Source organism: Talpa occidentalis, unplaced genomic scaffold (genome assembly GCF_014898055.3).
Source record: "Talpa occidentalis isolate TD23 unplaced genomic scaffold, MPIMG_talOcc4v2.1 talOcc4.17, whole genome shotgun sequence".
Classification (NCBI taxonomy): domain Eukaryota; kingdom Metazoa; phylum Chordata; class Mammalia; order Eulipotyphla; family Talpidae; genus Talpa; species Talpa occidentalis.
Window position 1 is genome coordinate 28,692,787 of NW_023601754.1, and position 15,684 is coordinate 28,708,470.

General features: G+C 41.0%; 1 protein-coding gene across 1 annotated transcript in view; it reads left to right on the forward strand.

Moving 5' to 3' along the window:
• The first annotated feature begins 600 nt into the window (after window positions 1–600).
• LOC119249225 (Bardet-Biedl syndrome 2 protein homolog) overlaps window positions 601–15,684 on the forward strand; it is a 28,795-nt gene continuing 13,711 nt past the window's right edge. The window contains 7 exon segments of the mRNA XM_037516408.2: window positions 601–782; window positions 4,940–5,167; window positions 10,259–10,384; window positions 10,607–10,669; window positions 11,762–11,839; window positions 13,685–13,789; window positions 13,874–13,960. Of these exon segments, the coding sequence (XP_037372305.1) occupies window positions 666–782; window positions 4,940–5,167; window positions 10,259–10,384; window positions 10,607–10,669; window positions 11,762–11,839; window positions 13,685–13,789; window positions 13,874–13,960 (804 nt within the window). The 5' untranslated portion in view covers window positions 601–665.

Consider the following 15,684-nt stretch of genomic DNA (forward strand, 5'->3'; position numbering starts at 1 on the left):
AGTCCTGAATGCATGCCTGATGGCCGGCACCTGGAGCAGGGTGTGGGCATATGTAGATGGGATTCACCTGGGCTAAGACTGGGCTTTTAAGGGCGGCGTCACGGGGACGCCAGCAGAAGCCAAGAGAAGAGAAGCCGAACAAATGGAAGAGCAGAGAGCCGAGACCACCAGAGAATGCCTGAGAGCCCAGATACAGTGAAGACTTGCTGGGGGCTGGGAGGCCTGCCAGCCTGCCATGTGCCTGGTAAATCTAAATAAAAAACCTGCAAAGCCACTGAGGGTTCCAGGACTCTTCCTTGACCCGTTCTGCTGGATCAGAAAACCTGCCCTGTGTCATTCCTGCCCACTACATCCACCTAGAGGGAAGCATGGCCTCACGGCTCCAAAGCAAGGGGGTAAATTTGCGCAGCCACAAAAGAGGGTGGCGGCTCTGCGCAGCCGCAAAGGAGCGGGGCGGTTCTGCGCAGCCGCAAAGAGGCGAGGCGGTTCTGCGCAGCCGCAGAAAGATCGGCGGGGCGAGGCCCACCCTCACCTGGCGCCCCTTCGCGCTCGGCCCGGCTGCCGGGCGGGCGGGTCTGGGTCCCGCGCGCCTCGCCGCGGCGGCTGAGGCCGGCTCTGCTGCGCCCGTCTCGGGTCGCCAGCCGTCCCCCTGAGCCGCCGCCGTCATGCTGCTGCCCGTGTTCACCCTGAAACTGCGCCACAAAATCAACCCCCGTATGGTGGCCGTAGGGCGCTACGATGGGATTCATCCATGCCTGGCAGCTGCCACCCAAGCGGGCAAGGTAACCGCTCCCACCCGCCCCGAGCCCGCCCCGGGGTCCTCTCGGCTCTGCAGGCCGTGCCCCTTCTACCCCGCCCCTCTGTGCCGGCCCCGCCCCAAGCTCGGGTTGCCAGGCAACCGGTTGGCTGTCACTCAGCCAGCAGCGCTCCACCCTGCGCGGAGAGACGAAAAATGGATTTTCTGAGAAGTTAGTCCTATTTGGCGCCAGGCGCTTGGGCAGTGTTGGGGTTTCCATACGGAAAGGGAGCTTAGGGGGAAAAAGTCCTCTTGTGAGGGTTGGGCCTGATCAGGGATAGTAGTATTAGCGGGCCCCAGATTCGAGCCCAGAGTTTCTACCTGGTACTCTGGAAATCCTTCCACTACCTCACATTTGTCTGTCAGGCCAGTTTTACAGGGGAGCAGTTGGCGAATACAGCGACTCCTAAATGACTCACCCGCACTTTTGATTTTTATCCATGTACATACATGTCTTTTCCCATAATTTATTCGTTAAGTACCTACTAGGTGCTTATTATGTGCCAGGCACGTTGCAAGGTGTGGGAGTCACAGAGGTGGAAAAGACTAGGTCATTCAACATTCGCCGGACTTTTACTGAATACCTTGGTTGTACTGAATGTTGAGAATTCAGAGTTAAAGCTGTATTCCCTACTTTCAGTTGGTTGTAGCCCAAGTGGATAAGGGACAAGGCAAATCAAGACGCTGTGCCGATGGAGGCATGTCCGAATACATGAAATCCAGTGACACCAAGCGTAGTTACTTCTAACGCTGGCAAAGCCTTATTAATGATTTCAGCATCGCTGCAGTGCCAAGGGGCAGCTGCATGACACGGCTGTGGTGGATCCTGGCTCCATTACCTACACATTTCATGACCTGAGGCAAGGCACTTAATAACAGTATCAATCACATGGGATTGTTACAAGTATTAAATAAGATAATACATGTAAAATGACATAATTGTTAGCTTTTAATAATTGCTTTTTATTACTCCCATTTTACTGGTTAGAGTAGTGGTTCAAAGTCATGGTAGCGGCTTGTCAACTAGAAAGTGGTGCAAATGTGATTTGAGTGCATGTCTCTGATTCAGTGTGGTATAAGCTAACATATAAGGATGTATAGTTTTCAAGACACTTCTGCAAATTTATTTCATATGATAGGCATTGTGATGTATAGGTAAAAAGCATGATTCATTTTCATTAAAGAATAAAGTGCTTAGCACAAAAGAATTTCATACTGGTTCAGCTATAGATGCACAGCAGCAAAATAAATGGATGAAAGGTCCCATTGATATTAGCTCAGCATCTAATTTTTACTGGGGACTTACCTATGTGTTGGGCACTGTTCTTAGCTATGCAGTTGCAAGGGTATGGCAGACAAGTCTCAACCCCCTTGGAGTTTACATTTGAGAGGGAGAGATGAAACACATACACTGTCCTCACAGGAGGAAAAAATCCAATAAAGGGATGGGGATAAAGGGAGATTACTATTTTAGATACATAGGCCTCTGTTAAGATACCATTTGTTGTGAAGTTGGAAGGAAATGATGACACAAGCCCTGCAGATATGTGGTAAATGTCTTCCAGCAGAGGAATCAGAAGGAAATATGCTGATTGTATTCCAGGAACACAAGGAGGCTGCTGGGGCTGGAATGAAATGAGCCAGTGAGGTAGCAGAAACCAGGTCATACAGAGGCTTGTAAGCCATGGTAAAGACCTTGGTTTTGGTTAAGTGGGTGATGGGATTTGATTTGTTTTAGATAAAGCATAATTTTGACTGGTACTTGGAGGATGTGCTGCAGTCAGGCTCAGGGAGGCAGTAGGAGTGGAAGCAGGGGAAGCCCTTTCACTAATGTGACCTAGAATGAGGCAGGACTCTGGAATGTAGGTCTGCTTCTGAAGATGACAAAAAAAAAAAAAAGTCTTGTGTAAGTTGGACCCTTTGTGTTCAGAACTTTAAACAAGTCTGTGAGTTCTGACTTGACCTTTTATCTTGAGGCTTAAAGATTTTTTTGATAATATTTTATGATCCAGGTAACACAGATATGTCCTCCTTGAAAAACAAACTTTCCAGGTAAGGCTTAAAGCCCTCCTTGATCATTCCGGACCCTCATCTTTGATTTTATTATTAGGACTCTGTTGTGAACACGGACCTTACTATCTGGGGTCTGGTCTCTGAACATGAACAAAAATACTTTAAACAGGGGTTTCTTGCTAGATGAACATTAGTGTTTACCTCTGGGGATGTTTTCCTCTTAGCCTGAATCTGAGGGGGCCTGTTGAATTTATATTGTCAGCAGCACGCCCTCAGTTAGGAAGTTGTGTGAACTTTAGTCAGTCCTTTGGTTGAAGGCGCCAGAAGTGGTCCATTTGTTTTGTGACTGAGCTTGGCCTGAAGACACAGGTAGGTCTCCTGGGAGCTTCCCTGTGTGTAGAGAACCACAGGTGGGGAATTAGGGAGAAGGCAGACTCCTGGGATTTTTGTTGCTCTTGACAATAAACTTCAAACTCTTTCATTCCAATGACAAACAATTCATGAGTTATTTCCTGTTCTTTCTCAGTATATCTAATTACTAGACTGCTCTGTGGGAATTCTTCTGTTCAGAACTGTTATAAAAGGAAGCATGAGCTCAGGGTCTGGAGGCAGACCCCGGGCATCATGTCTGAGCCCTATCACTCACCAGTCTCAAGATCTGAACCTTCTGCCATATCAGTGTGACCTTCAGTAACATTTATAAAAGCTTGTTGTAAAGTGTTACACAAATGAGAATATGAACAGTAACCACACACCTTTTCTATGTTTCTAGTCAATTCTTTTGAAACTTATTTTTTATTGAATAGACTTCCTTGTTGAGGTAACAATTAAAAGTTAGTCCTGTTTGGATTTATTCCAAAGGGATGAAGTACTCATTTAAAATGATTGAATTTTAGATTTAGAAGGGGCTTAAAGGGATTCCAGTCCAGTGCATTCCCTGCGTTGTTGGTTTTTTTTTTTTTTGTTGGTTTTTTTTTTAAGTATTTTTTTTTTAATAGAGGCATGTTTTATTTATTTATTTATTTGTGTTTTTTGTTTACACATGCACTGGGTACAGTCAGAAGCGCGGGAGGGTGAGAGAATTCACCAGAGCCAGAGCGGGGAGCAGAGCAGGCAGAAGGACCGAAGTACACTGCTGAGGGGAGCAGCAGGCGGCAGGAAAGGTCTGCGCACCATGTGGGACCCTCCTCCAGTGGCTGGGGAGCAGCTGGGGATGGAACCGGCGCCGCAGAGGCTGTGGGCAGCTTCGCAACCCAGCGCTCAACCACTGCGCCACCGGGGAGGCCCGGGTTTTTGTTTTTTGTTTTTTGTTTTTATATTCCCCCTAAAAAACTTTTTTTAAGGCAAGAAAAATTTTCCTAATGAAATTTTATACCACAGATACACTGTTTTTGTATTGTGACCTTTGGAGGAACATTAACTACTCTAAGATCACTCCATATTGCTTTTTTGAGAGTGCATGTTTTAGTCTAAACCTTGTTTTCACATATGAAGCCCAAGGAAATTGGATGGTTTGTGCAGACACTGAGGTGATTGTTATAGTTGAAAATGCCAAATTAATGAACTTTGAGCTAATTATTTGATTCTATCTTTATTAGTTTAGACTATGACAGTGTTCAAGAAGTTTGATTTGTATAACTTAATTGAAACAGATTTCCTCACTAGCAGGCTTCAAAATTAACAGTTTTAACTTTTAAAAGTAACAGTTTTAAGGGTTAACAAGTGAATTTATTAGGGGCTTGGGTGAAAGATACTAACGGACATGTTTATTATTTTATTTCCAGTGATCTTGTAGCTGGTCGAAGCTTCCTAAAGGTTAACCAGCAATAAGCCATTTTTATAAGACTGCTTTGACCACTAGCTGGTCAACTAGTATATGAGCTGCTCTGATAGCAAATACTGGATCTTGTCCATTACCTTGTATTTTACAAGACAAAAGCCACTGAATTTCCACCCATCATAGTGATTGAAGGCTAGCACAGAACTGTGGATAAATGTTTTAAGTTTCCTTAAGGTGATTAAGTGACTTCTTAATGTTTACATCTGTTGTAACCTGGGTCTTTAAAAAAAATAGGTTAATTTTACATTTTTGGTATTTTAAGGAAATGTAATAAACTGCTTTTGCTTTAGGTTTTTATTCACAATCCTCATAAACGGAGCCAGCATTTCAGTGTGTCCAGAGTCTTGCAGAGCCCCCTGGAGTCCGATGTTTCACTTCTCAACATTAACCAGGCAGTCAGCTGCCTGACTGCAGGAGTGCTGAACCCTGAACTTGGCTATGACACTCTGTTAGTGGGGACACAGACTAACCTTTTGGCTTATGATGTCTACAATAATTCAGATTTGTTCTACAGAGAGGTAAGTATCCCCCTTTGTAAATATACAATTGTCATTACTCATTAATGCCCATTTGGATTTTTTATGCTTGAAAGAGAGCAGACATTTATTTTGGTTTGTTTATTAAGTGACTTATAGTTAAGTAATCAGCAAGGCTTGCCATTTACATCTGCTTTATCTACTTGACACTTATTTATTTGGTTGGTAACTACTTGGTGACACTCCAGCTTGTCTCTCATGAGATGTAGCTATAATACCGCCATCTGTCAAGATCTCCTAATGAGAATTCAGCCAAGAGCCAGAAAACCAGCAAACAAGTCTCCAGTGGCTTTGCATTAAAGTTTAGTGCAGTAGTTTATAGGAGAAGTACTTAATGTGACTTGTTATCTGTCAACTATAGGCAGCTTTAATACCCAAGTAAATTCATAATTTTATAGAAAAGATAGGGAAGCAAATAGAAAAAAAAAATCAATGATATTTCTTCATGTAGAAATAACATTTTTTTTGCTTTCAGAAGAGAAAAGAACATTGTATTTTAGACGACTATTTTGAAAATTGAGGTAACATTAATTTATAGCATTATATAGGTATTAGGTGATACCTGACTCAGTTGAATTGGTTTATCCAGGTTTTTTTTACTAAGTGTATATATAATTGATTTTTTTTCTTTTTACAAAATGGTATCATACTGTATAAGTGTAGCCTTTTACTTTTTTCCTGTAATAGCTACATTAAGATATAATTTCTATACCATACAATTCAGTGGTTTTAGTTTATCCAGAGAGTTGTACAGCCATCACTACAATCAATTTTAGAAAATTTTCATTATCCCAATAGAAGCCCAAGCCCATCAGTAGACACCTCCCATTTTCCCTCAACTTCTCATCCTTAGACAACCACTCATCTACTTTCTGTCTCTATAGCTTTGCCTATTCCGGGTTTTTCATATAAATGACATCATATAATATGTGGCCTTTTGTCACTGACTTCTTTCCCTTAACGTAATATTGCCAGGCTTGATCCTTGTGGTGGCATGTACTTCATTCTTTTTGGGACTGAATAATATTTTGTTGTATGTATATACCATGTTTTATTATCCAGTTGTTAGTTAATGGACATTTGGGTTGTTTCCATTCCATGGCCTTTTTATTCAATATTATTTTGTGAACATCTTTATATGAGGTATCTCTATATCTATGTTTTATTCTTATTGATTGCATAGTATTTCATTGTGTTAATATATCAAAATTTGTTTAATTCCATATAGCTGCATATTTATGTTATTTCCATAGTTCATACTTTGATATGCTCAGATTTTTGCCAGTTTCTCTATTTCCTAAGATAAGTTCCTAGAAAAGCAATTATCTTTTTTTTTTTGGTATTTTTTATTTGGGTAAAATGTACAGTGAAATGCACAGACCTTAAACTATACGACATTTCCATCACTTAGAAAATGTTTTTGTGTCCTGTGCCAGGAAATTTCTGTTCTCCATAGACAATCACTGTTGCTCTGATAGCTATAGATTAGCTTTCCCTATTCTTGAATTTCACACAAATGGAATCATACAGAATATATTCTTTCTTGTCTGGCTTCTTTCACTCCATGTATTTGTGAAAATCATCCATGTTGTTGCTCATGACTTTAGTTCTTGTTCATTGCTGAGTGGTATTCCATTGTGAGACTATATCATAATTGCTTATCTGTTCTTTCATGATAGACTTGTGGGAGGGACACTGGAGCTGTTAATAGTTTTTGACCTCTATGAATAAAATTGCTATAAACATTTTTATATGAGTCTTTTGTGGCCTTTTTTTTAAAGATTTATTTATTTATGCATACAGGAACTGGGGTGTAGGCCAGAGGTGTGGGGGATGAGAGAATTCACCAGAGACAGAGTGGGGAGCAGAACAGGCAGATCTACCGAAATCCACTGCTGAGGGGAGCAGCGGGTGAGACAGGCGAGGTCTGCTATGCCATGTGGGTTAGCTCCTTGGCCAGGGATTAAACTCATGTTGCAGTGGCTGGCAATAGCTTAATAGTGCTGTGTCTTTAACCCCTGCACCACAAGGGAGGCCTAGTGGACATATGTTTTAATATATCTTGAGTAAATACATATGAGTGGTTGTATCATCTTACCCTTCCATCAGAAGAGTATGAGAGTTCCAGTTGTCCCATATTCTTTGTAATTTTTGGTGCTATGTCTTTTAATTTTAGCCATTTTATTTATTTACTTATCTTAAAGATTTAATGTTTTAATGTTAAGTAGTATCTCATTGTGGTTTCATTTTGCATTTCCTCATGAACAGTGATGTAGAACAGGGCCTCCCGGTGGCGCAGTGGTTGACCACTGGGTTGCAAAGCTGCCCGCAGCCTCTGCAGCACCGGTTCGATCCCCGGCCACCGGGTGAGCGTCCCACATGGCACGAAGACCTCTCCTGCAACCCGCTGCTCCCCTCAGCAGTGTACTTTGTCAGTCTGCCTGCTCTGCTCTCCACTCTGACTCTGGTGAATTCTCTCATCCTCCCACGCGTCTGACTGTACCCAGTGCTTGTATAAATAAATAAATAAATCTTTAAAAAAAAAAGTGATGTAGAACAGCTTTTCTGTGCTTGTTGTCTATTTATGCCTTTTACGAAGTACCTAAGTCTTTTTTCACCCGTATTTTATTGATTTGTAGACATTCCTTGTACAATTCCTTTATCAGCAAAGTTTCAACTTCAGTGAAGTTCAAATCATCAATCTTTTTCCTGAGCATTTATTGTTTTTTCTGTCCTTCTCAGAAATCTGTCTGTTTCAAGGTCACAAATGTACTCTCCCTATGGTTTCGAACAGGGCTGATACTGAGTTTTGGGATTACTTATACTTTTTTTTTTTTGCTTTGAAGTGAGGTATAGGCCAGAGGTGTGGGGGCTGAGAGGATTCACCAGACAGAGTGGGGAGCAGAAGAACAGGCAGATCTACTGAAAAACACTGCTAAGGGGAGCAGTGGGTGAGACAGGAGAGGTCTGTTGTGCCAGATGTAGGCTAGCTCCCTAACTGGGGATTGAACTCAGGCTGTAAAGGGGATAGTGCTGAGACTTAACCCTAGGCCACCAGGAAGGCCCACTAGGGATTTATTCATTTTATGAAATTGGGTCACACATTTGTAAAGGATGGGTTTCGAAATTTAAAAGGTAGACTGGTCGACTGGAGGCCCAGTGAAGAGCTGATGTTGAAACTCAAATTCAGAGGCAGTCTGGTGTCAGAATCTTTCCTTCCTCTGGGGAGGGCCTTCTTTTTCCTATTTAGATCTCTACTTGTTAGATGAGGCCCACCCATATTATGGAGAGTAATTTGCTTTATACAAAGTCTACTGATTTAGGGGCTGCCCTGGTGGTGCAGGGGTTAAAGACAAAGCACTATCAAGGCCAGCCACTTCAGCCAGGGAGCAACCCACATGACACAGCAGACCTCTCATGTCTCGCCTGCCACTCCCCTCAGCAGTGTATTTCGGTTGATCCACCTGTTCTGCTCCCCACTCTTTCTGGTGAATACTCTCACCCCCCCCACCTCTCTGGTCTACACCCCAGTTCTTATATACATAAAATAAATAAATCTTAAAAAACAAAAACAGAAACAAAGTAAATTGATTTAAAAGTCAATCTTATCTAAAAAAATACTTTCACAGAAACATCTAGAATAATGTTTGGCCAAATATCTGGGTCTGATGGTCCAGCCAAGTTAACACATAAAATTAATGATCATAAGGATTCAACTTTGTAATTGCTGAGTTAAACCTGTTTAGATGAGTTTTTTAAATAGATATTGCTAAATTCCTCTTTAGAAAGACCACCATTTTTCTATCTATTTCTCAGAATATGAAAGTACCTGTTTTATCAGACCCTAACCAGCAATGGATAGTATTGTTTTTTTTCATCTTTGCTAATCTGAAAAATGATATATTGTGAGAAGGAACATTTTTTGTGTTTGTTGGCTATTTGCATTTTTTCTTTTGTGAATTTCCTGTTAATTTTTTGGGGGGAGCTTGAGGCACTTACTGTTCTTATTTATTTGCTCTTTACTAACTTTCTATCTTACTATAAATTACAGTTATCCTCCCTAGTACGTTGTTCACCTTTTAACTTTGTTTTTGATAGATTATTTAGCAGTTTAGTTTCTTTTTTCAGCAGTTTAGTTTCTTATGAAGGCTTTTATTTCCTTTGTAGCCACGCTTTTTCTTTATGGTTTTCTTACTTAGAGATGGTATAAGTAAAGACTGTTTTCCCATACAGTATTAGTGCTTATAAAGATGTTCTTGAAGGGCCTTCCCGGTGGTGCAACAGGTTGAGCGCAGCGCTGTGAAGCTGTCCATGTTCTCTGCAGTGCGGATTCGATCCTGGCCTACCGGGGAGAATCCCACATGGCGAAGCAGACCTCTCCAGTCTCGCCCGCTGCTCCCCTCAGGAGTGTATTTCGTCAGTTTGCCTGTTCTGTTCCCCAATCTGTCTCTGGTGAATCCTCTCACCCTCCAGCGCCTCTAGCCTGTACCCCAGCTCTTGTATAAATAAATAAATCTTTTTTAAAAAAAGATGTTCTTGAATCTTCCAAAAATAAATTATGCATATGTATGTCACTGAAATCTGGAATGTTTATTAATTCTGCATGGTGGTTTTATTACTCTTTGTACTTTTTAGTAACTTTACAGTTAGAATGTTAGTAAAAGAACTGGGTAATAAATAAATATTAAAAAGATTTCCATTTAAAATAAGTTACAAAAGTGGGTATTTTAAAGGCATATGTCTTGATTCTCTGGAAAATTTTGCCTATAGAACCTGGTGGTTTTTGAGAGCCTCAGATTTTATAGCAGTTTTTTTTGCAGTAGATTGGTGTGAGTGATCAAGGGCCCGGGTTTATGTGGCTCTGCCCTCATCCGAGCAGAAGTTCACATAAGCCACAGTTAATGTCCTGAGTGGACAGCCGTGGCCAGCCTCTCAGGAGACCATGTGGCTTTTCGTAAAGGGTGACAGAGGAATTTAAGTACCAAAGAAAAATAAGGATCTGTGTTACCTCCAGGCTTTCTGTAAATCCTTGTATCTGAGGTTTTATGTCTCTTTATTTCTTTTCCTTATTAGGTAGCAGATGGGGCAAATGCAATTGTGCTAGGGACATTGGGAGATATTTCCTCACCTCTTGCAATTATTGGTGGAAATTGTGCTCTACAGGGTTTTGATCATAAAGGAAACGATCTCTTTTGGACGGTAAGAACAAACACTCTGACACTTAAACATTTTTAATTTAAGATTATTGACTCTAATGAATATAAAAATAAAATAGGACATTTATAATTCTGTATATTTCAAAAAGGATATGAGTACTTTGAATAGCCTGTTGGTAGTTTGTATAATCCTCTCATGTGGTTAATATATTTGCATTAAGTGAAGAAAGATGGCATTATTAATGATTTTTGGTTTTATTTTCAGGTTACTGGAGATAATGTTCAGTCCTTGGCCTTGTGTGACTTTGATGGTGATGGGAAGAAAGAGGTCTGTGGGGGAGGATGTGATTCTCTTGTGTGTTCAGCTGAAAAAATTTTCCCATGATGTTTGAGAGCTAACACTTTGTTAGCATCTCATGGTTAATTTTTTTTTAAAGATTTATTTATTTATGCATACAAGAGCTGGGGTACAGGCCAGAGGTGCAGGGGGTGAGAGGATTCACCAGAGACAGAGTGGGGAGCAAGACAGGCAGACTAACTGAAATACACTGCTGAGGGGAGCAGCGGGTAAGACAGGAGAGGTCTGCTGCACCATGTGGGTAGCTTCCTTGCTGGGGATTGAACTCATGCTGCAGTGGCTACAGACAGCTTCATAGTGCTGTGCTTAACCCCTTGCGCCACCAGGGAGGCCCTCATGGTTAATTTTGGTGCTCTGTTGCCTAAATAATGAACTAACTGGCCTCATTCATCTTTCCCCTCTTTTTTGAACAAAAAAAAAAAAAATCCCTTCTGTTTGTCTAATATAAAGATCTAGGCCTTGATATTTCAGAGGCATGGGGTGGGGACAGAGGCCAGAACAGCTAATGGAACTACAGTCATATTCAAAATCGTATGGTTGCTTCAATTCTTTGAACCATATTAATAAGTATTTTTCAATTTTCTTTCAGAATCTAGAAGTTTTAGGGATTGCCTCTTAGCCTTTGAAATTATTATAACAATTTTTTCTAGAAATTAGCTTCTTGAGTAGCCATTGAAGTGCTGCGTGGGATACTAACTTACCCCCTGTTCTCCATGAATACTGAGTTCTTGCCTTTGGATTGGGCTTCCATCTGCAGGAAAAAGGGCACTAAACCAGGAACCTGTTTCAGGTGCTTAATGAAAGAACGAGACCTGGCTGGCTGTGTAGCACACAGGGCAGGGTGAAGTCTGTAACTGCCGTTTGTTCGTCACTGGATGAACCTGTGACCCCCCCATGACAGGGTCCCTCCCTGAGCATCGAGTTACTGGGAGATTGGAGCTCTTGGGTGGCAGTAGCAACATACCAAGTATTATGCAATTTTTATGTTTTATTTGTGGAAATTCTGTTGTGTGCACTGGTTGAACTAAATATGCATGATATCTCCCTCCCACCCCCATTTAGCTTCTTGTTGGCTCTGAGGATTTTGATATCCGAGTTTTTAAAGAAGATGAGATTGTGGCAGAAATGACAGAAATAGAGGTAAGAAGCGCACCACATACTTCTGCTTACTGTGGCAAGAGAGGTCAGCATGTCAGAAGTGCAGCATCAAGTGAGAGTGCTGGACATCTGCTCACAACTCAGGGAGTCAGGAGGCACTGACAGTGGGGAATAGATAGAGCTGTACATCACAGAGGAAGGAAGCCTTTCAACATCCTGTATCGCTTCCTTTTGGCCGGAACCACTCTCTTCTAGGAGACAGCCAAAATGACCCACCCAAAATGAAGGAGGAAGAGAGTCATCCTAGTCCACGAAAGAGAGAAACCATGAACTGATCAAGACCAGGGTTAGGGAATCTGGAACCAATTGATAAAAATGTGGACTTAATGAAATCTTTATTTCAGGGCCATTTTCCTGTCCTCTCAGTTTTATTTTGCTCTGAACTCAAATGTCTTTTCCTAGCTCAGCAAAATCATAATTATCATCTGGCAGCTGAACAGTACTAAGTATTGCCAAAAGAATGTCTTGAGCTAAATCATTCTGAAATCCTACATACCACTTTGTATTCAGAGTTAATGAAGTGGGTGGTTGTGTCAAAAATGTGTAGGTGTAAAGGAAATTACATAAGTATTCTCTGCTTTATATTTTCCTTAATATCTCCCGTATTAGGGTCAGAATTAGAAAGTAAATCTGCAAGATGATAGATCTCATCATACTTTGATTGTAACTTTAAAGGATAGTTTCGTTCGGTATCTCACATTTTTTTAACTTTTTAAAATTTGTTTTTGTGTAGAAGAACTGGGTTGTAGGCCAGAGGTATTGGGGGTGGGGGGTTGTGAGAGGATTCACCAGAGACAGAGTGGGGAGTAGAACAGGCACATCTACTGAAATATACTGCTAAGAGGGACAGGGGGCAAGACAGGGGAGGTCTGCTGTGCTATATGTGTGTTAGCTCCCTGGCTGGGTATCGAACTCAGGCTGTAGAGGTGATAGTGCTGAGACTTAACCCCTAGGCTACCATGGAGGCCACAGTATCTAAAATTTTATCCTTTTAAGGAGGTCAGCTCCTTGAACAGTCCTAGAAATATTTCTGGTAACACACATTTGAATATTGTTATGTACACATACTTAAGTCCTTAGGTTTTCATTTTTGAAAACCTTTCCCTAGCATTTTTGAAAACCTTTCCCTGGCAAAGATAATTTAATTGTGGATTTTGCAAATCTTTAAAATTTAGACTGTAGGATATTACAAGTTAAGGAAACTGGAATAACCATTAAGTATCTTGAGTTAATGTGTATAACATCTATTATACATAATCTAGATCATGTATGCCAGTTTATTTCCTCCTTAATTCCTGAATCTTACCAATCTTACCATGGGTTGTTTTTTTTTTTTAAAGATTTATTTATTTGTGCATACAAGAACTGGGGTACAGGCCAGAGGTGTGGGACGGGGTGAGAGGATTCACCAGAGACAGAGAGGGGAACAGATCAGGCAGATTGACTGAAATACACTGCTGAGGGGAGCAGTGGGCGAGACAGAAGAGGTCTGCTGTGCTGTGTGGGTAGTTCCCTGGCCAGGGATTGAACTCGTGCTGCAGAAGCTATGGATAGCCTTACAGTGCTGTGCTCAACCCCTTGTGCCACCAGGGAGGCCCACTCTGGTTGTTTTTTTAAATTAATAATATGCTTAAATAATTCTGAGGGTCCATGTCATCTTGACATGGATCACAGTGAAGGGGAAAACATTCCCAGTTAATGAATTGGAAGTGCATTGATACCTAGTTTTAACAGATTTGTAGCAAGACATAAAATTTTATAAAGCCATGCTTCACATTAAAATGAACCTTAATGGACAGGTGTATTTTTGTTTATTATTTTTTGCAGAAAATCACCTCTCTTTGCCCCATGTATGGCAGTCGATTTGGCTATGCCCTTTCCAATGGCACAGTTGGAGTTTATGACAAAACATCCCGCTATTGGAGAATTAAAGTTAGTATGACTTAACCTCTCAATATTCAATAATTTGATCGTTATTGAGAGGCTTCTATATTAATTGTTGAAATTCCTTTTCAGTCCAAAAATTATGCGGTGAGCATTCATGCTTTTGACCTTAATTCTGATGGAGTATGTGAACTGATAACTGGTTGGTCCAATGGGAAGGTAAGTCTAAATAGCAGCGTTCTGAGTATTAACTGTCTGAGATGTATCAGCTATGTGATTCAGAACAGTAACTTGAGAATACAAGCATGTATTGCTGGACTGTGTTTTCAACCTTAACTTCATCCTCTTTCCACATTTTTTTTCTGTAGTGGTCAGTACTATTGAGTAAGTGTCCTTTGGTCGTATAAGCCCTATTTGGGGGGAAATCTCTAGGAAGGTTTTCTCTAAATCTCATCTTTGAAGGAATGAGGATCCATTCAACTAGGATGATCCTAATAAAAAAGGGAACTTTAATAAGCTAATAATGAACTGTTTCTATAGTAGTTTTAATAAGTCTTTGAGAGTTTCTGAAAAATAATGGGAACAATTATGTTATATTGTTTTTCTAGCTGTGACTTCAAAGTAAACCTTTTTGCTTTCTTTCCCTTTTTAACTTCCAATCAGAATTTCTGCAGTCTTGGCAAGTCAGGATTGTCTTGCTAGAAACTAAAAGGTTGCCAGATCTCCATGGATACCATGTTCCTACTTTTCTGATCTGTCAGTGCTGCATTGCTGGCGAGATCAGTTAATTCCTGTCTTTTCTTTGATTTTCCTTGGCTTTTGCCTGGTACCATATAACCTTCCTTTTGTGCTGTATAAAGAACAGGGTCTAAGCAGCTATTATGTTGGTTCCTGTTTCTCCACCTGATAGAGTCTTTGGTGTGGATATTAAAAACTGTAAGATGAGACTGTGTAGTTACTTGTTAAGAAACTTCAAAGTCTGTAAAATGGACCATATTCTGTGGGAATATAAATTATATTTGATTCAAGAATTAGAAAATACTGGTCTTCAGCTAGCCTTTTGTTGCTAATATATGTGTTCTTGTTTGGAACAAAATCATTTTTGTTGTTTGGAGATAACATTTGGTTTCTGATCAGTCAGTTGTTTACCTCTCTTTTTTTTAAATTTTTTTTTAAAGATTTATTTATTTATTTATACAAGCACTGGGTACAGTCAGAAGCACGGGAGGGTGAGAGAATTCACCAGAGCCAGAGCGGGGAGCAGAAGAGGCAGACCGATGAAATATACTGCTGAGGGGAGCAGCGGGTGCGCCAGGAGAAGTCTGCGTGCCATGTGGGACCCTCGCCTGTGGCCGGGGATCAAACCGGCACTGCAGAGGCTGCGGGCAGCTTCGCAGCCCAGCACTCAACCTCTGCACCAGGAAGGCCCTGTTTGCCTCTCTTGAGGAGACTGAAAGAGAACAGGAGAAAGTAAAATATCTGGATGGTTTTGATTGGAAGAGGAGGGTATCTAAAGTGGGTATTATAGAATGTTACGGTGGAAGATTGGGCTAGCTTAAAATTTTTCAAACTTTAGATATAAATATACTTTATACATTTCTATGTAATAAAAATAACCTTTTAAACAGAGCTGACATTTCTTTCATCGTTTATGGGTCAGACCTGTTCCCAGTGCTTTACATGTGTTAACTCTTGTAGGACTCTATAACTCTGTGAGGTGCATGTGCTGTTATTTTCATTTTCTTCTTGTTCCCTGGATGAGAAGCCCAAGCTCAGGATGGTTAAGAAACTTGCCTGAGATCCCATAGGTAGTAAGTAGCAGAGCTGAAATCTGTTTGGGCTTTTGTACTAGGCTGTGTGTACTGTATGTACTGCCTCTCAGCCAATGCATTTCCTCAAATGAAATGTTATATGAAGATCATGATGTAAAATGGCTCCTATCT